The sequence below is a fragment of the Cottoperca gobio genome, chromosome 12 (assembly GCF_900634415.1).
Source record: "Cottoperca gobio chromosome 12, fCotGob3.1, whole genome shotgun sequence".
Taxonomy (NCBI): Eukaryota; Metazoa; Chordata; class Actinopteri; order Perciformes; family Bovichtidae; genus Cottoperca; species Cottoperca gobio.
In genome coordinates, this window is record NC_041366.1 from 15692156 (window position 1) to 15713516 (window position 21361).

Consider the following 21361-nt stretch of genomic DNA (forward strand, 5'->3'; position numbering starts at 1 on the left):
ATGCAAAAAGGCTTCGGTGAGTCAGCATGAGATGTTAAAATAACACAACCCAGCAGGCACCTAGTTTTCACAGGTGAAAAAAACAAGTAACTGAGAAAGATTATCCTGGCAAAACCTTTCCCCTGCTGTTTCAAAACAAATAAATAAGGAACTTGGAGAGATGATCCTTTCACCTACCTTCTTCAGACAGACACAGGAAAGAAAAACATTTAGATCGGACTGAGAAAATGGATCACCAGATTTTCTTTTCCTCACCTGCCTCTCAGAGCTTCTGTAGAAACCACACAGTCTCCAGAGGAACATTACGTTGACCTGGTTCACCTGAATGTGTGTATTAAACACCACAACAGTGCTACCATTAGAAACATGACCTCAGGAGATGGAAACAAAACAAGAGAACACAGCTGGAGTTATGACCAATAAGATCACTCGAGGTGACACACACACACACACACACACACACGCACACAGCTGTTTTGTTGTTTAACAATATGTCCCTTTTATAATGTCTCCGATGACACAATTGTATGTTTATGCAAAAATTCACAGATTTAAAAAAAAAAATGTTGTTGTACTCAGTCACCACTGTACTGGTGAATGTTTTAATATAGAGTTACTGGCTGTGTGTGTGTTTGTGTGTGTGTGTGTGTGTGTGTGTGTGTCTGTGTGTGTCTGTGTGTGTGTGTCTGTGTGTGTGTGTCTGTGTGTGTGTGTCAGAGGACAGTGAATCACATGACGAGCTCCTCGATCAAACCAGCCTGACACAGCCTCATTGTTCGGTCAGCTGCTGCTCACTCATTCATGAAAAGTCAGCATCAGTTGGTCTGTGAGTGTTTATTTCAGATGACCGTCCGTCATTAAATAAATCCACTTTTAGCAAGTTTACTTTCTCCCCCATCGTGTGCTCCGTGCCCCATGAAAAACAACCACTGTTTATGGATGTATGCAAAACTGCTTTATTTCCACTTTTTCCTTTTTCATACATTTGTTGTGTAATAAATAGACATGAGAAACAGGCTGATGCTTCAATCCTCTTCCCATGCCAATTCTGCACCTTTTTGTTTTTTCTCCACACCGCAAACAATTTTTCATAGAATTTACAACAGAAAATAAAAAGAAAACAAAGCTTGACACAAGCTGAATTTCCTGCTACCAGCTCATCGCTCTACTCATGTTACATAGACCTCTGAGCTGTGTGTAGCAAATCCCGGGGAACAAAAATATATATATATTTATATAGTATTCACAGTTACAGTATTTACACATTTTAGGATTACAAAGCAAATGGGCAGAAAATGAAGACGTTTCTACAAGAAACAATCTTTCAAAAAGGGAGATGGAGACTTTTCCTGTACACAGTGGAACTTCTTCTTTAAATAAACAACCTTTTTAAACCCTCAGATTTGACAGATCCCTGAAAATATTTTTAAATACTCAGTCTTTTGTTAAAAAAAAAAAAAAGAGAGAGAGAGAGAGATGCATCTTAAAAGTGTTTCCCCTGTGTAGATAAAAAAAGCTTTAGATCTTCTGTACAAGTAATCATTTACAATATAAACATCACTGGTGAAAAAAAGAAAATCTCCATAAACTGAATGAAAAGCAATGACTTGACTTGGTCTTGAAGGGGGGGGGAAATGATTGGCTGAGGGGGCGTAACGCAGAAGTGCAAGCCTCAAGTGCATTCACAAATAGTTTCATTATCTTAATGAGGTTATAAAGAAAGAACACGACTGCCGGGTCGTACAAACACTTCCGTTTCACTGGAAACATTGAACACTGGTAGAGTAATAAGTGTTGTAGTTGAAGAGGACACAACCATGAGACGGTCATCCCAGGTACGGATGAAGAAAGCCGAAACATCTTCATCTTTTAAAAAGGTGAAAAAAAAAAAAAAAAAGGCAGCAATTCTTTGCAGATGCGTGTTAACACAGCTCCAGGTGAAAGAAATGACTTTTATGTCCGTCACCGTCCTGCTCAGGTTAAAACAAAGACGGTTACACATTCATATGGCACTTAAAATGAGAAAGAACTATTTCTTCACAAGCTGAAAACTTAGTTCAAGAAGTAATTTCAAATGCTTCCCAGTGGATGTAGAATTGTTTTAAATGTTCCTGTTCTTGCTCTGCATGATTGGGCGGCCTTCTACGCTGCGGCCTGCAGGGGGCAGTGCACTCGCATTCACACTGAGCTCTCGCGATCAACTCTCTCACACATTCACACACAAATATAGTGTCTTTGAAGAAACAAGCAAGAGAACAAAACTGGAAAGCACTGGAATATCATTGATACAAATGTTGCACATCATCTTTAACTTTTTTTTTTTTTTTTTTTTTTTTAGTTGTTGCATAAACTAATAGGAAGCAGCATGATCCATCATTGGCTAGGTGAAAGCAAGCGTGATATCCGAATATTCCAGATTTGTTCCAGATTTTGTGGCAGGATTGTCCAAGAAATCTGGTGCAGAGGAGGTAGGAGCGAGACAACAGGGGTGCAGTCCGGTGGCGGGCCGCGACACTCCACAGTCGTCCCATCTGCTCAGGTGCCCTCGTCTTCTACCACAGAGGAGAAGTCTTCCTGGCGGGCTTGTGCGTCTCAACAGTGTTAGGTAGCAGCTGAACATGTGCTGTTGTTTATATGTACCAAGTGTGGTGTCCGTAAAGCTTGTGAGACAAACGAGAGGAGGGGGGAAAAAAAAAAAGAAAAGAAAAGAAGAAGAAGTGTAAAACTGTACAAACCAGGACAGGATGTGGAAGGATGCCATGCTGAAATACTGTTCGACGTTGAGGAGGAAAAATGCTGCACAAGCAAGTCAAGTGTTTCAGTAAATTCGACATAAAAAACTATGCGTTTTTCATTTCAAGAGCACCATAAATCGTAAACAATCTCGAGTTTAATATGTGAAGAGGGCCGCACAGAGGAGTTGCAGGTTTCTTCTCCTCGCTCCAAAACAAAACCTTCCCTCTTCGGTTGCTCCTCGTCCGGAGTCTGGGAAACTTGAAATGTAAGGACTCTCACACTCTGGAGAAGATTGACCTCACGTGGACATTAATTCAGCGTTCCCCTACAGTTCTCTGCCCCACACAAACAGGGGATCTTCTCGTCCTCGATGGGGAACTTGTAGTCGTAGGTGATCTCATCGTTGACGTTAATGGGCTGCCTGGAGTAGATCACGATCTTCTTTTGAGACTCCACGGTGATGACCTTTGCGTAACAGTTGGGCTGAAATAAAAACACACAAATCGGTTAAGATTGCTTTTAGACTTGTTTCGTGGTGCCGCAGCTTTTACAAAAAAGGCGCATCACGCAAGATGTCGTCTTACATTGCAGCTGTGGTTGATGAAACGGGCGAAGTTGCCACATTTGGTAGCATCTATGATGGTGTCGTGGTCAACGCGGAACATGTAGCTGCTACCGATGCCCTCCTCCTCATAGCGCTTCTCCCGCATGTCCGCAATCACCTGCCAATGGAGAATAGTCACTTATTAGAGGTCTGACGGTTTTAAAATGAAACCGATGGCTTTATCTGACACATAAATCTCCTGGGTCTCTTCCTTTAACCCCATCAGCGGGGCTTGCTCATTAGAATTAAAACCAGCAATTATGCATCAAAGTTTGGTTGTCGACAGCTTCACAATTCTAATATCATATAAACACAGTATAATCCATTATACATCTTGGCTAATAAACATTGTGAGTCAGATAAAGCTGCAACAATCACTCAACTAATTGCCAAATATTTTGATAATTGATTCATCGTAATTGTTTGTAATGTTTCATCCAAAAATGGCAGAAAATACTGATTTCTTTTCTCTGTTTGCCGTCATATTAAACTGAATATCTTTGGGTTTTGGACTGATAAAACAAGACATTTAAAGACGTCACCTTGGACACTATTCAGACTGAACAATCTAGAAAATAAAAATCGGCCACTTCAAACGAGCCAATCGACTGCCTCTCACCTGTCTGATGTTTTGTCCCACGTACTCGATCACCATTTCATCAGCAGCGATGGGCTCCATAGCGAACAGCCCCCAGTCGTGGATGTGCGACCTGCAGAACCTGATCCTCTTCTTACGGAACTGAAAGAGAAAACGGGAGCGGTTGACTTTTAAAGATGACAAAGAGCCCGTCCCGTCTTATGTTCTTGCTTACAGCTCTTTTCAAAAATAAAACATCAGTGTGAGTAAAACTGCCCGCTGGAGCAAAGTTCAGTTGAACTGCGTTTACCTTCAGCTGGTTGAACTTCAGAAGGTCACTGTCACATGCGAACGATGACAGCAAACGGCGCTGCTCCGACCGCCGCTCCGAGCCGGCTCTGGTAGAGGCGTGGACCTGCGCAGGAATACTCATACCCTGCAGAGAGAAGATGGAGTTAGACATGTTCACCCACGTTAACCAACGTCACGCCTCTGATGTTTTCACAATCTGCTCTCACCTGAGTGTCGATCGGCGGCTCCTCTGACTGCAGCTTTGTGCTCTGGAGGTACTTGATCTTGTCCTTCTTGTCGATCTTGTAGTATCCCTCGCTTCGGGCGCAGCCGGTTATGTGATCCCTCATGCCGTCATCTCTTCTCTTTTTCTTCACTCTGGGTATGTTGGTAGGTGCAGGGAAGTCAAGGAAGAAACTGGGGAAATGCCTCAGACTGCAGCTGAGACACCAGAACACTCAACAGATATTCAATAGCAGCCAAACAGTTCCTCGTTTTCACCACCAGAGGGGGCTGCTATGTGATGCACACACTACAAAACAACTATTATTAAAGTTATTTTACTGGACTGATCTCTTAAAATGATTGTCGGAGGACTTTGTAACTATGAAACATGAAAATGATAACATTTGGTGTTAAGCAGTAAAGGATATAAGGATGGTTGACCCAGAGCGTGTCGTTGAGCCAGTCGTTGCCGTTATCCTGCTGGAGCATCTTCTCGTAAGTGATCTGCAGAACCCGTATATCTTCTTCATCTATGCCTTCGTTCCAGATGTCGTACAGGATGGTCATCTCCTCAAACTCGGAGCGCGGGTTGAAGTACGGCCGGGGAGGCGAGGTGACGGGGGACAGGCTGCCCAGCAGCAGCTCCTCCCAGCCTCTCCGCGCCCTCCGAGTGGGCTTCACAACCACAGGTGCCTTTTCTTCGTAGGACAGGAAGCCGTCGGAGGCAGGCAGGACCGTCTCGGTCTTCACCTCTCCTTCCCGGAAGTCCAGACTCGGGTGGTCTGGGGACTTGGCAGTTATTGTTTGCGACGATAGATCGCCTAGATGTGCGTCGTGAGGCAGAATGGTGGACTCGGATGACAGCTCCAAAGACTCATCAGTTGCAGAGACAGCGGCCTTTTTGCCTTTGGGTCGTCCAGGTTTCCTCTTTGACGGGGCAGTATCTGATGGCACAGGTACGTCGACAGTGAGACCAGCAGGTAGATCTTCAGGGACGCTGGCTGAATGTTCTGCTCCAGCTGACAGGGCCTGGTTAGGCAGGGCGCTGATGGGCGGCTCCTTAAAGACTGGTCTATCGTCCAGGCTCTCAGAGGATATTTTCCTGTTAAGAATCAGTGCTGTGGGGTCAGGGAAGACAGGGGTGAAGGTTAAGTCTCTTCCTGGAGTGCGGGGGACTCCAGCACTAAGGACAGGGGATTGTGCAGGGTAGGAAAAGGGGCTACCGGGGATGTGAGGGGAGCTAAGCAAGCCTGTCAGCGGGGCGTCACTACCGGGTGTGTTGGGCACCGTGTCCGTGCTCTGGGACTTGCCCAGACTTCGGGCACGCTCCATCAGGTCCCTACCCGGCGTGCGGGGGATATCCTCGTCTGTGGGTAGCCTGGCCCGCTGAGGGAGGTCAGGGAGGGGACCAGGCGGCGGATGAAGGAGGGAACGACCTTCTACTGCCGGGTGAGGAGGGAGAGGGAGGTGCATTAAAGATGCAGAGACAGATTTGGGGAGGGGTCGGTTTGCATCTACGTGGCATGGGGCTAATCTGCCGGGGGTGCAGGGTACTTCCTCGGGCTCTGCTTTACCTTTCGCCTTCGTCTCCTGGTCGCTGTCGGGCAGGGCGCCCGTGGGAGTGGGTGGCCGGAGGTTTGCTGTATGCTCTTGAGGTTCAGACTTCACTACAGGAATGTTACCCTCCACACTGATGTCTCGCAGTTTGACTACAAGACAAGACAAAGATATTTAACATCTGACATCCATCAATACCGCATAATGATAAATGAATACATGCTGAATAATACGGCGTACACTCACCTGGGAGGCCTTTGGGTGATGGCGGCTTCAGCTCCTCCGTCACCTCCTCCTCAGGACTAGGAGGTCTGCGTTTGGGCTTGCTGCTTAGCTCCTCCCTGCTCCTCCGGTCCTCCTTATCCTCTGGGATCGGCCTCGAAGGAGGGCTTTGTGCCTTGGTCTCGGCCTTCACCTCTTCTTCATCAGAGGACGAAGTTGATGAGGATGAAGAGGACGAGGAAGTCACTTTGACTTCACCCTCCACGTGTACCGCCACCTCTCCTTCTTCCTCCTCATCGCCTTCCTCTTCGGAGCTTAACTCGTACTCGGAGGAGTCTGCGCTTTCTGCTGAGGAGGCTGAGCTGGCCTTGGAGGAAGCTGAACTCTCTGCTTCTGCAAGAAATGGGGGAAAAGAAATGATGAATTACAGGAAACACAGAGGAGAAAAATAACAACCAACTGTTGCCGTTTGATATTTAATGTACCTTCATCAGACGAATCTGAGGAAGCGCTCTCACTGGACGAGTCTTCATCATCACCCTCCTCATCGCCACTCTCCTAAGAGACGATCACAGATCAAAAGAATGTTTGCAAAACCCACAAATACTCAGTGCGCACTATGTGAACACTAACAGATACACAGCTGAAGTTAATATTTGAGACGGCTTACTTTGCCTGACGACAACCTATCTGTCGCCTCCGTTTCTTCAGGCTCCTCCTCCCTGTCGGACAACGACTCCTCTTCCTTTCCTGAGGTATCCACCTCCTCCTCTCCCTCGCTGTCCAGCTCAAGAGGCCTGGAGTGCCGTCGCTTTGGTGACGCAGCGTCGGCGTCCAGCTTGGAATCGTCTAACGGGAGCTCGGCTGGGTCTCGATCCCGGTCTGACAAGAAACACGAGATAAATTAGTTTTGCCGATTCTATAACGCCAGGAAGAACGAGAGAGGATTGTGAGTGTGCGTGTGTGTGTGTGTGAAGACCGAAGAGAGAGTTACCTTCATCCTCCAGCTCGTCATCCACTGGAGTGGAGGGCCGTGCTCGTTTGTTGTCCACTGCTGTTGCAGCCTCAGGCGGGTCCTTCCTCTTCACCTACAAACAACATGCAACCATTAAAACGCCAACAAGTGATGCGACTGGATGAGAAGAAGAAAAAAGACTCCCTCTTTGTTCGAGTACACTACAAGACAATTTTCAAGGCTTACCTTGAAGGAGGGCAGGCGGATGGCTCCTCGCAAACCGATTCCCAGGCCCATTCCCTCGTAGCCCAGCCCCTCGCCCTTGTTCCAGTTCTCCAGCAGACTTGAACCCATCGTCTCTTTGGGTTTGGGTCTTTCTTCTTCCTTCCCCTCCGTACCCTTCACTGGAGTCAAAGGTACCTGGGGGGGGGGGGGGTTATTTACGATTATTTACATGATCAGTCGATTATTTTTCCAACGTATCGTAAAGGAGAGGTCTTTAACTTGCTTGTTTTGTCAGATCAACAGTCCAAAAGCCAAAAGGTGTTACATTTAACAAAAAAAGAGCAACACAGCCTCCCTTTTGAGAATCTGGAAGGAGTGAATATTTAGCATTTTACCTGCTAAATGGATTAAAGAATGAATTGATCATCCAAATTGTTGTTCATTTACTTGATTAATTGAGTAACCTTTTCAGCACTGTTTGATCACACAACCACAATGCGTTTACAACATTATATTTTCTAGTATTTATGGCTAATAAAGAGACATTAATACACTAAATCAGAGAATTCCTGCTTTTTAAAAATCTTTTTATATCATATTAAACTGAACGTCTTACAAAACAAAACAATTTTAAAGACATCCCCTCAATTATTTTTTGGACCTAAAAATTAAATAAATAATATTGAAAATAATTAACAGAATAATTGAGAATGAAGATAATGGTAAATTGTAAACTTTATGCAACAGGAGGTTCTAAGTCACTTAGTATATTTATGTCCCCACACATACTGTGCACGTGTGGATATAAGCTGTATATCCACATCTTGCATCTTGAAAGGTGAAATTAATAACTCACCTTTGCCGAGTGTTCCTTCTTTTCCCACCAGTCATCAAAGGCTCTGAAAGCCACCACCTCCACCATTTTGCGGTTGAGGTCCCTCTTCATGATGGCCTTCAGCTCCTTGACAATGACCAGCAGCACACCGTCAACAGTGGCCTTGTGGGGATCTTCCTTTTTAGTCTCATATCCAGGAGGAGGAACAGTAGGGTTGAACTTTGGTATACTGGGATTCTGCCACTGTTGTCCGGGTGCTACTGCGCCACTAGCGGGCGTAGCACCCATAGACAGAGGCGCATAGGGTGCCCCATACTGCCCAGATGCACCACTGTCTATAAAATGTGGATAAGGAAAGGGCCCTCTGGTCTGAGCCATGCGACTCAGCATCTGCTGCTGCATCTGGAAAGACATGGGAACGGTGCTCCATTGTTCCCACCGCAAGCAGTTCATCAGCTCCATTTGCACCAGTGGCATCATGCTGTGAGTGTAGGGAGCCATGTGTTGCAGCATGTGGTGAGGCACTCCGGCGAGGTGAGGATGTCCCGGGACGGCAGAGTGAGGGAGCAGGTGGTGATGTGAGAGCTGGTAGCCGGCCTGGTGCGGGAGAGGGGGGAAGCCGGGAGGCGGGATGGAAATGGACTGCATCTCGGACACCGCAGAGTTTATGACAATGCCTTTGCCACAGTCTGCACCGCTGATTGGAGTCCCGGGCATCTCATCGTCAGAGATCTCCATGTCTTCTCCTGACGACTGATGACCCTGTGTGAAAAAGAAGGGACAGCCTGTCAGCACTATGCAAGGTCAACGTCTACTGTTCATCAACTTGACGTCTAAATTTAAGCACTTTCAAGGTACCTAAACCAAACATCCCCACACTCCCGAAGCCTTTGTGATCGCATCGAAATTGATACTTTGAATGCAATTGCAAACAATAAAGTTGGCAGAATTAATTTACACACACACACACACACACACACACACACACACACACACATGTTGACACTTTGTTAATTTTACAAGCTGTTCATATTGACTCTGATTATATGTTTTTAATGCTTGCTTATTTGCAGAGATCAACAGAGGACTTATCAAGCTATAGATGACGAGTGAACACAAGTAAACAGCTTTCCTTTTTAAGAATCCTAAATGGTGTCAAAGAACAGACCGCCTTTAAGAAATATAAATACTGTTTGCATACAACAGTGAGTACAGCTGTATCTGTTCAAACAACACAAAGGATCAAATGAACAAATTGATCAGATTATCCCGGAAGAATATTTACATTAAAAAAAGTTCAGTACTCATGAAAACTCACAACAACAAACAAACGTGACAACGGGATTGTGTCATTTCAAATAAGATGTTTGGAGATTCTTTAGATGGTTGTTGAAAATCAAGCGTTTTTCAAGAAGAATATTCAACATAAAAGTTAAAGTCTTCTTTCAAGACTGTGTACGAACCCTGTTATGAAGACCTTGAGATAAGGTTGAAAAGCTAAAAGGAAACAGCTAGTTAGTAGACCTTGAGTTGTTTTGTCAGCCTGCCCCTTTAGCTTTAACATTCATTATGAGTAAAGTTTGACATTTTTCAAAACTGCTCCTGATACCTGAGATTTTTTTATTACATTTTTTAAAATTTGAAATCAGGAAATATCCGATCAAAGAATAAACGCCTGCACTCAAACCCGACCTACAATACTCAAACTTTAATTTGTCAGCACCAGTTTTTTTGTTTTGATCAGTGAATCATTTAAAACACAGCTGACCCATGTCGCTAGTCAGCATGTTTCCAACACAGCTGTTTGCTCCAGGCGTCAAACTATTCATTACTAAAACCATAGTTTATAATGTTATAACTGCAGGGAAGAACGTAAGGAGAGTAAACTCAGCACGGGAGTGGGGGTGCTATTCAAATGACCTGTTTGCATCGCTTGCTTTGTGACAACTTGAAATGTGAGCCATGAGACGATGCGGCCAATCCTGACTGTCAGGCTCAGCAAAACCAGGAAGTGTGGTGTGAATGGGGCTAACTGCCAAACAGTATTTCCCTCCTTGCGAGTGCGGTGAGTGTTAGAAAGAGGAAACAAGAGCATTCAATTCTCCAACAGCAGAGCACGGCTCTTGTTTCTCCTTTCAAAGCACGGCACAAAGTGTAAACATCGCAGGCCAGGTGGTGTTACTATGACTTCAAACAAGGATATCAGCTTCATTTGAATGTGAAGGTATTTATAAAAAAGGCGGAGAGTTATGTCTAAAACTTTTCATTCATAATTTATGACAACTTTTTTTACCTGTGTTGACAAGGAATGGGACCTTTTTCACACACATGTTCAGAGACTATTGTGCTAACAAATACTTAAATGGATACAACCACTACATCTTAGTCATTTAAAGCTCATACTTGTACTCCGAACAAAAATAAAAACACCTTAGCAGGTCAACTGACAGAGCAAACACCTTTTTTGTTTTGCCTTCATGCACAGACTGCTGTGCTGTGAGATCGGAACTTCCTTTACGAGGCATGATGAAAAGAAATGAAACGAAATTAAACGAAAAGCGAGAGTTTACTACTACCGATTTGTACTGAAACTAGACCTCACTTCCTGTATACTCAGTGTAACTGTCACAGCTGTAAGTAAACATCAGCTCCGTGCCTCTATCAACTAATTAGGGCCAACAACACGAGCTCATATAAGCTACATTCTGAACGTAAGTCTCGTGCGAATATAAAGACAAAGACCAGTGTCTTACCGTTTCCATCTCATCAGTGGGAGTGTGGCATCGGAAATGTCGATCGTTGAGATCGCTGCTCTTCTCCTGGACAGGAGAACTGATTCTCTTGATCAGGGAGGCAGTTCCGGGAATTGGCTCTTCATCTTCCGAGTCTGGCAGTGGGGTCGGACTGATATCCTCCAAGCCTGTGCTAGAGGGCCGCGAGATTTGCGGGCCACCTTGGGAGCCGCTAGTGTAAGGGGGAATTGGGGATAGCTGAGAGGACGAGGAGGAAATTGGACTTCCCTCCATTCGCACCTCAGTGTCCGAGTCTCGCTCCTCCAGGAACGGCAGAAGTTTTGTCCTTTTCTCCTTGAGGAGCATCTCAATGCGGGAATCCAGGCTATTGCGCTCTGGATCAAGCGTGGGAGAGCCGGGTGAGGGGCAGTGCTCTGGTGTTTGAGGAGGAGGGGTGGTCGGGTGGGGCACGGGCTCCGGCGGGGGCTCTGGGATCGGAGGAGTTTCTGGTCTCTCCTTGGCGGGTAAAAAGTCAGTGGCAGCTGCCAGAGGCGGCTGAGGCGGTCGGTGGTACTCACCCTCCCTTTGGGCTGGGTGATGGAAAGCAGGCTCTGACGGGGGGAACGCGGGGGGCAAAGGAGCCTGGTAAGGTGAGAAGGCGGACTTGAAGTTGGGCGTAGCAGGGGGAGGCGCTGTGTAGGTGAAGGTGGGGGTGGAAGGCGGAGGTTCAGGTGGGGTGAGTTGGTGCTGTTTGAAGGGAGCTTGATCCGACGTCGTACTTCGGTACATGTTGCTGCGGTACTGCGGCCTCTCCGGTCTGCGGTTGTACGCATCCTGGAACTTACTTTCGTGTCTGCGAGATTTGTAACCTCCGGAGCTCTCGGCCCGGCTCGACTGGTACGCCGGTGTGGACTGCCGACTCGAGAAATTGGAGTCTTGAGAGAAGGGTGTGCCTGTCTGCCGTGGGGTATGAGGGGTTCCCTGGGACTGTGGTGTGTCCTGCCTTAGGCTGGAGTAGCCCGTCTCCTGTGAGAGAGGAGTGGTGGAGCTGCTGGGTGGCAATGTTGATGCAACAGCAGACGCGCTGCTCTCCGACAACCTACGGATGGGCTCGCAGGCCTTAGAGGAGACAAACAGGATCAGGATTAATCAAGGTGACACAGGCAAACAATCACACCACATCACAAATGGAAAATGTAATACGTCTTTAGGCAACTTAAAGCTGCTGTACATCAGTGCAGTTATTTCATTTGTTTGGACGATTTCTGCAAAATTTTAAATGTCAGTGGACACCTGCTTTTCTTTTTTTAAAGCAACTAGTGGATAAGAGCATCTAGGCACAATGCCTGAGGGATCTCATGCCACGAGGCCAAAGTGCACGTTTCAGTGGCTTTGTGATTTCAGTCCACAGGCAATGCTCTGGATAACGTTTCCTCTGCTCTACTCCACCACCTGCTGTACTGATAAAATGGATTACAGATAAGGATGTCAGCTTAGGTTGGTACATTTTTCCCCCACAAAGAAACACTATAATTCAATAGACTGTACTAAACTATATTATTATCTAAATCCCATTGCCACAGTTAAGGAAGCTATTTCTAATAAACCCACAAACAAAAAATGTTTTTGCATATTGTTAGACAAGTCTTTACCAGTAAGGCTTCTGCCAGGCTACGAGGGGAAACTTCTCTGGCCTCCTCTCCACCAACAGGCAGGGTCTGCGGAGTGTAGCTGCCATTCATCAGGAGCTGAAAGTACCGGAGGCGATTCTCACCTGCAGAATAGTAAACATGCGTGGGTCTGATGCCAAGTTTATAAAGTAGGCTTAATGCCAGCAAGCTTTATACAAAGTAATCTGGTAGCTGAGCAAACATCTAAACATTTGTAGATATATACGTATGCAGATTTTGATAGCACACACTTCCCAGTGATTTACAGTAGAATTACAAACTAATATCATATATTGTTTATGCATGCCTATATAAACTCAGTACAATAGTGTCAATGTGCACATGGTAATCTGAAAAGTTCTATGTAATACATATAGTAGTAGGTGCTGTAATATAATGCCCCCAACATATCCTACACTTTTAAACTACATGTCTTATAAAGAAAATACATCTGTGGGAGTAATTCAAGAGAATAGCCCTAGTGTAGGCAGTAAAAACTGTACACATTGTAATTAAAGATCAGTCATCATTTTGTTGATTAAATTAACACAGATGCAAAACTGTTGCCACTCAAACAATAAATATGTTACATTGTCTTAAGGAGGAATTAAAGTTACTGTTGTGCATTAGTCAGAAACAAACAGCAGAATCTTTGAATCTCAAAAGTGTAACCGACTGAAAAACTAACTAAAATGTCAGGTATGTCATTAAATAGAGACTAAACAGAGACGATGTGAAGGGGAGAGGACTGACAGATTGGTTTGTGTTTGTTTACAGGTCGGAAATTATGCACAGTGGGAGTACACAACACCCTCAGCGCTGGTCTTGTGGGAGCATGCTTACATTCAATGAAATTCAATTATCCCATTGCAACACACGCACATTTACACACGTGTCTGCTGTCATAATAATGGGAAAAAAGAAAACAATTCATTTTGAATAAAGGCTTTTTTTCTCCTGCTGCAGAGAACATGCTTGATCGTGCATACATGTGGGTTACACGTCTTTTCACCAGAATGACTGAATCACTGTTTACCTTTCGGGTCCAGCTCCACGTGGATGAAGTTTCCCATAACAGACGTCTTGTGAAGCGACTGTACGGCCACTTTGGCCGCCTTCACGTTCTCAAAAACAACTTTGGCAATTCCCAGGTGCTTTTTGTTCTTCGGATTGTACAAGATCTCGACCTGCTCGATTTCTCCAAATTTTTTGCACATGTCGTTAAGAAATCCTTCCCTAATGTTGTCGTTCAGTCTGGCGAATGTCACCTCCTTTGGTGGCACGGGGCCGATATAACACTCATCGATCTGGAAGAAGATTGAGAGGAGTTAAGCGGTGCTTTCGGGTTAATGTTGCACCATGTGGAGTCATTTCAGACAGCTGAGATAAGAGCAACAGTGCCAGAGAAGTTGCGATGAACAAGCGGGTCCAGTGGGCCCCTGCACGTATCAGATTGTGCATGTTATTTTGGTTTTAACAGCCCCTCCGACATCCTAATTTCCCTCGACATCCCAAAGATGAGTAAGGGGGGTGTGTCTGTAACTTTTGACAGCCCCCCCCCTTTTCCACAAGGAAAAAGCTGGCATCGTGCTTTCTGTCAGAGAAGATACCTTAAATGTCGGCACCGGTAGGTCGGTCTCTTTGTACTTAGTCCAGAGACGCCCGATCCTCGGGTCCCGGACGATGTCCACCGGTGGCATCCCGGGGTTCTGCAGGAGAGGAGGGGGAGACACATTATGTTATCCATCCCATTTACAACTTCACATGGCGAGAACTTGTTGCAAAGTAGTTTCACACAAACCAGACGCGGTGCTGGAATAAAATGAACACCTCCGTTCAAGATGCTGGAACATGCCGGCCACGGCAACACAGCCACATTGTAACTTATCATGGAGGTCAGCTACTCGGTTACTATTGTAGCCGTTTCGCCGCGTCAAATGCGGTCCACTTACGGGCATGTTGAAAGTCTGTCCATCGTAGCGATACAGTTTGTGTGGGCCCTTCTTCAGTGCCGGGTCGATAATCAACTTGTAACTTCTCCAGTGGTGACTCCGCTTCTCCGCCGAGCCGCAGACGGGATGACTGTCCATGCCGTTCGCCAAACCTGAAACGACAGGCAGCGACAGGGAGAGAAGAGCTATCGTGAGGCAGCGCTAAACACGGTCCCGTTACCAGCCCCCCAACACTTAAAAACAGACAAACGTTTCAAATGCATGACTTTGGTGGTAGGGTTAACCTAAGGTAAGTAAGAGAAGCGGGATCTAGCGTATATCCCAGTTACGGAAAACAGGCATTAGGAGGGCTGGAGAAAGAGGAAAAAAAGAACAAGCTTACTTGAACTCTGCTTTCTGCCATGGTCTTCGTTCAATCTGTTTTTCTCCCCTGGCTTGGACATGGTTCGTCCGATCGAGGGATTTTTCTTTAATTGACGAAAAGACGGAATCGCTTTCCTTTCGCCGCTTACATTACATGATTTAGCTTGAAGAATACTGCCTCCTTTTCGGCGAGAGCCAACACATATTGTGTGCCTCTGGTCTGTAGCTTCTGTCTCTCCCACAATACACCGCTAGGCTTGCCCACCTCCGATGCTAGCCGCACTTTCGCTACAAACTTATTTCTATTTCCACAGGTTATTTAATATTAATGTATTTTATAAAATCGGAACGTTTTTAAACGTCTCATATAGTAAAGTTCTCATGCGTGCATTATATTATTATATGCCCAGCAAGAGCTCTGTGTCGCTAAACCTCTAAATCATTGTGGGTGGAATCTGCCGATTGTATTTACCCAAATGGCAAACACAAGATAGACACAGGGGGCAATATCTTTTTAACTTCCACTAAAAGGCTAATCAAAATGATTTGGTCGGAGGGTTTTGTGAACAGACCTGTAGTCGTTTACATATTTAAACATATCGGGCTGTATTTGAAAACGAAAACAAACAAATAGGGACTCCGTTGCTGTAGATATAGTTGTTGACTGCTTATGTGAAATGTCTAATACGAAACTCGGTTGGTAAACCGTTGAAGTCAGTCGTCAGGCTAACGTTTATAACCTTTGGAATGCGGCGGTTTGTTTCGTTTCTGTCAGTTAGTCTAATCCAGACCAAGAAACTAGTGCCAACCCGTTGTAGTTGTTCCTCGCTTTTACGATAAGTATTAAACATATGTGGAGCTTTTAATTATACAATCTTAACCTTTCTTATTTTTTAAATTATATTTACAAAATGTATATTGTCGACTAAACTGGATTTTGTTTGACATTGCCTAGTGTTTTGCAGTGCTCAGGCAATTGGCTGGTTAACAGCGGCAGCTCGGCGGGCCAATCAGAGCGCAGCAGCAGAGGAGCTGTCTGCTATTAGAGGCACGGCTCAGGAGTCCTTCAACAGAGAGCAGAGAGAGGGGGCCGAGCGCTTTCGGCAGCCATTTTCCTAAAACAGGACTCAATGGCCTATATGGGTTTCCTTTGTTCCAAAAGGGATCTTACACTTGATTTCCTCATCTCTCATGGACTATGATAAAACTATGATTCCTCCTTTTAAAGGATTGAGAAGAAGGAAGATTATGTACTGGATGTAATACCCTGTGACATCTTGAGCCTTTTTTCCTCTGCCTGGAATCCATCTTTGTTTTAACTAGGTCATGGCACACCCATATAATAGTATTTATATTTATTATGTGAAAAGAAACCAAATGTTGTGAATAAACAGCTGTATAATTTCGGAGTTGTTAAAATGGGTGACAAAACACAGTTTAAGTGACCATGTGTCTGATTGTTGGCATTGCACTTATGGCCTTGTAGGAAATGTGTAGCAATGAGTAAGTTCAACTCTTTTACAATAATTTAACAGTTTTGCTTATTTAATAATGTAAAATGTGAAGCATGCAGTTACTGTTATCAAAAGTGTTTTTTTTGTCAATGTATCTATTGAGCTATCATCAATTTGATCTCATACAAATGTTGGCATCTGTTATAGACAACGTTATTTAATATGTTCACTGGCATGCTGACATATAGATATAATACAGCCCAGGTTATATGCTGCTTCTCAAATGACAGAAAGCAGGCCGTGGATAACTAATGGCCTTTTTCAAAATAGTTTATTGTGCTGCCTGCAATTTGGACTGTTTTCTCATTTGCTTTGATTAATGACTTTAAACACTTTCTTGTCACAACAGCAATGCTTAACACCCTGGTGGCTTAATGTGTGTTGTACCCTTCCTTCAACTGTGGAAACAACTTCAAGCACGATTAGGTTTGTGCTGTCCAATTGCCATTTAAGAAGCAAATGCGTCCAAAGTGTAATCGTCGGCTTGACCTTGCTACAAGGGCATATTTAAATGTCGTAAGAAGCCCAGTCAGGTAGCCTGCTTTTTTTTTTTTTTTTTTTTTTTTTTTTTTTTTATAGTTTCTACGACGCTTAAAAAAAAAAACACACTGTCAAACTAAAGAGGAAACAGATGGAGGGAAAACTCTTATGGTGAAAATATTTACCTCAGCACTTTGGTGAAATGCAGTTAACAGGCCTAAACGCAGGGACAGGAGGAACGTTTTCAGCTCCATCTTCGGATCCTCTAATAATGGCATTAATAAGGGGTGGGATAGCGTCTCCTGAAAAGGAAGGAATCCATTAGCAACGAAAGATAGAGGAGAGCTCTTTTGAAAACTTTTTGATCAGTGGTAGGCATTGCCCCTCAGCCAGCGAATATGCATCTTCAAGCATCATCTGTGTGGGCAATATGCAAACCATCTCCTCTCTCTCTCTCTCTCCTTGAAGACAGGATTGCAGTCAAGTATAACCTCTTCCATTTCGACATTTCTAACTGAGCTACATCATGTAAAACCACAAGGAAATGTTGTTTTTGAAAGGTAATGGATTTTGAGCTATTTCACTTAATTTGCCAGTTTATAACATAGGCTATGTCGAGCTAAATGTATGTCCTAATAGACAAGACAATCTGAATATTAATTAATTGTGGTTAAAACGTTATCAGCAAAAATATATTGAATTTGTAAAACTGTAACTCATATTTTTTGATTAATTGCAAACTTACAGTTAGTATTCAAAACATGTAATCCAAGTCTTAAACGAGCAAAGGAATCTTATGGGAGAGAAATCTTTCACTGCTTCCCTTTGTCCAAAGAGACCTGTTTGATGGGATGTAGGCTACACTTGCTCAATGGTTTCTCTGCTGTTCTCTTGTCTCAAAATGGCTTCTCTACAGACAAAGGAGAGCACTGTGCTGTAAAATGTTGCTGCGCCATAACTGGGAGAGGCTCGTGCGCTCTATGCGAGAGATTCGTGTTTCTTTTCTCGGTGAAACAACAGGAAGTCTTTTCAACGACCGACACTGGGGTGATTTTTTTTTTTTTTTACTCGAATGGGTTTATGTTTAACAAAAAGTAAAATAGAAGAAAAACAGTCGACACTGCGTAAAAGGAAGGAAACGTTAATAAAAGTGGCGTGTTCAGGCTGTGTGGTTGCTGGGCTGACTCGCCCTGGCAACAGCATGTAATCCGAGAGCTCTGGACGGTTGCCATGAGAGCTCGAGCGTGCCGTTGCTCCCCCACACTGCCATATAAGGTCATCAGGACTCCTCTGCAGCAGTGAAAATAACACCGGGGGTGCTTCGGGCTTCCGCGCGTGCACTCTGGCTCGAGACAAAGACCGGCGGATCATGAGGGTTTTAAGTGCTACAGATCAGAAATTACAAACTAACAAGCTGCGATTCTATCGTTTGTTCGGTAATGTAGTTAAAAATAGAAAGTGGGGTTATGGTGTTTTCAGCTGTGCCACAATGGTGCCCATTACGTACTCTATTTTTAGTATGTGAGCGTGTGTATTTGCTTATGAGAACACACAACCGTAGTCGGTGTGTCAAGAGGCCTGTTTTTCTTGTTATCCACTAATGCTCATGGCTCTCAAGTGCGCGCGATCCTCCATTTGCAGGTCACGAGGCTGCAGACAGCATTCCTTTCTGTCCAACCCTGCTTTCTTTCTAGATTCTAGACTCCCACCCCCAGTGCAATGGAGGCAGAATTGTGAAGAAGGTTTTTATTTATGTGTGTAACAAAGGTGAACATTTTGCGTTGAAATCCGCCAATGAGGTTATTTATAGGCCTTTTGTTTAAAAAAAAAAAAAAAAAAAAACCCTGGTGGGTTGCGCCATTCAGCTTTGCGCGCCGCTGACAGACTGGAATATTCCACACAGAGGATTGGCCTCTCTTCTGCAGGACAGCTGTCTCTCTGCACGGCGAAAAAAACTATTTTTTTTAAACAATTGTTCTTTGTTTATTAATTGATGAAAATGGGCTGTACACGTATGGATACTTTACACAACTACAGGACAATTTAATATCCTTTTATATGCGTCATTCATATGTTAGGCTGCCAGTTTCACCTTTGTAAGTCAAACAAGCACTCTTTTTTTTTTTTTTCAATTATTATACAGGAATTTTTCATAGATTGGACTACAACATACCGTATTGTAACATATGGGGCACATGAGAACGGTTTTATGGCTATTTCTGTGGAGTCAGAATAATCAGGCTGACTGCCCTTTCTTTCTGTCTCTTTGTATGTTCAGCCTTTTATTCTGACGGATTGTTCACTGAATCAAATCAGGTATCCTTCATGTTTTGTGTTGTTTTTACTATTTTTTTTTAATCTATGGGTTATTCCAGGATTTTTCATTGGTGGTACTGTATTTATTTTATTTAAAACATTGACTTCTTTTTTCTAGCTTTTAACTATTTGCATGTCTAGTGTATTATTAGTGTAACATTCCACAGTATGGTTTGTGATTTAGTCTCTTTTACTTGGCAATATTATCACCTGTGGTTTTCTGAGATGTTTGAATAAATAGAATATACCCTAATAATTATGTGTTATGGTTGTTGATACTGAAGCAGGTTGCTGTTTTTTTTGTGATGGACTTGCATAGCACAAAATATTATTTTAGGCCCATCTTTAAAACAGTATTTAATCTGTCATGACATATTAGACTCATACCACACTAGATTACACAATGAACACAATTCATGCTGCAGGGTGACTTAGTTGTAAGAGCAATTTGCAAAACAATCAAATATATAGGTGAAATTCCATTTTAGTTATTGCAGTAAATGTGTGTTTTCTGGAAAAAATACTTTAAAGATATGTTTTCTGAAAATAGGCAAAGTTAAGGGCAGTGTCAGCTCATCCTCTTAAAGGGACAGCTTCACCACTCATACCCACTAACTGCATATTTTTCCACCCGTGACCGATAAAATTTTACCTTTTTTAAATTTGACTCTGTAGCTTACCTCAGTTTGAGTTTGACTGCCTTTTATGAGAGATAATTATTCCAGACCAGACTCTGAATCTAGAGAAATCTCGGTTACCAATACCAATAACGTTTCTGTGTATTCTGATTATGTAAGATATTTCCTTATGAGCTGCATCTCACTGTAACTGATTTCTGTATTATGAGCAATCATCGACTTTGCTGAAACAGATTCTCAAACCTAATGTTAAGATATCATTCTATTGCATATAATGTTCATGAACATTCCCAATCACCCAGTTTATTTGATATCCAGTAGTTAAAAGCAGCTTGACTGAATGTATAAGACTAGAGTGCATTTCCAGTTGCTTCTGATCATTACTAGATGCACCACATCTGGCTCAATCATCATTTAAACATGTATAAGCTATTCCCCGTGCCCTTAAGCAGCCAAATGCCTCACACACCCACAGCCTTAAAACAGCACGTACATGTTTTCACCTAACCGTTATATCCAAACTAATCACTTTATTGTGCTAATTTAATCAGTTTGATTCTGGATAAAGATGTCCGCACATTGCACCCTGGGACAAGAGAGAATAGTTTATCCTGACGCCCCAATCTGTGATGTCACTGCTGTGTACAGCCATACAGAGCGAACAGAGAAGTATGACCGACATATTGCTTATAAGTACCCCCGAGGATTCAAAATGATCACATTAAAAGTAAAATACAGGAATAAACAGGGTTAAATATTGTGCTTTTTACCAATGGCATGATTAGATTCCGCATATAGACTGGTTGCTGAAGGTTTATTTAAAGGCTCATACTTCATATAAATCATCCCATTAAACTTCAATGAATTATAATTAATCTAATTGATTCAAACAGCCATGTCTGGCAATGAGGAACTGGAATTGGGGAACCCAAAATAAAAGACAAAAAGATCAAATTAAATGTATTTGAAGAATTTGAGAGAAGTGATGCAGGTTTTTTCCTTTTATGAACTCTTGACTTGTATATAGGCGTTTTATTCTAATTCTATTGTTGGTCATTGGTGTTTTCTATACATACACACCTATATTATTTCACATACATTATATTATTTACCTTTACGTGTACAGCTTTGCTGCCCTCGTTCCTATATCTGTTATTCTGTGTAAGTACATGCAAAAGAAGCAAATTCCCTGTATGTGTACATGTACATGGCCAATAAAGATGATTCTAATGTTATAGTTTGTGTTTCATTTAAGAAGAAGGGGCTGGCTTTTCACCCATACACATTTCTGAGAACGCAAGTTCCCACAAGTAAAAAGCTCTTAAGGGGGAATAAGGGCACACGCCCATCCAGCCCATTCACTGTCATCCGAGCATAAGACCACACATTCAAGACTTCACAGAGAACGATCCAGAGATCTAACTGTAATGATTAGCATCAACAAAAACCTGCTGAATTACTTTCAGCAC

General features: G+C 43.5%; 1 protein-coding gene and 1 long non-coding RNA gene across 6 annotated transcripts; one reads left to right on the plus strand and one right to left on the minus strand.

Moving 5' to 3' along the window:
- Positions 1-2299: 2299 nt before the first annotated feature.
- On the minus strand, positions 2300-17990 carry setd1ba (SET domain containing 1B, histone lysine methyltransferase a). Of its 5 annotated transcripts, none has more exons than XM_029444085.1 (19): positions 17684-17990; positions 17124-17240; positions 14582-14733; positions 14240-14338; positions 13666-13936; positions 12612-12733; positions 10981-12078; positions 8249-8989; positions 7414-7587; positions 7207-7300; positions 6883-7094; positions 6698-6770; positions 6237-6605; positions 4862-6142; positions 4436-4602; positions 4228-4353; positions 3960-4079; positions 3321-3458; positions 2300-3219 (listed from the first exon to the last, which is right to left on the minus strand). In XM_029444085.1, exons 3-19 carry the CDS (start codon positions 14717-14719, stop codon positions 3046-3048), a joined length of 5397 nt encoding a protein of 1798 aa, XP_029299945.1. In that variant the 5' UTR covers positions 14720-14733; positions 17124-17240; positions 17684-17990; the 3' UTR covers positions 2300-3045. The 5 variants fall into 5 exon arrangements, with proteins under 5 accessions (XP_029299945.1, XP_029299948.1, XP_029299947.1 ...); XM_029444088.1 differs by lacking the exons at positions 17124-17240; positions 17684-17990 and adding an exon at positions 14964-15483 and having other exon boundaries at positions 4862-5551; positions 6008-6142; XM_029444087.1 differs by lacking the exons at positions 17124-17240; positions 17684-17990 and adding an exon at positions 14964-15483 and having other exon boundaries at positions 4862-5875; positions 6008-6142.
- Positions 17234-21127, plus strand: LOC115016387 (uncharacterized). The gene is made up of 2 exons (XR_003833160.1): positions 17234-17498; positions 17855-21127. It is a non-coding gene; the product is annotated as an uncharacterized LOC115016387 (long non-coding RNA).
- Positions 21128-21361: the final 234 nt, after the last annotated feature.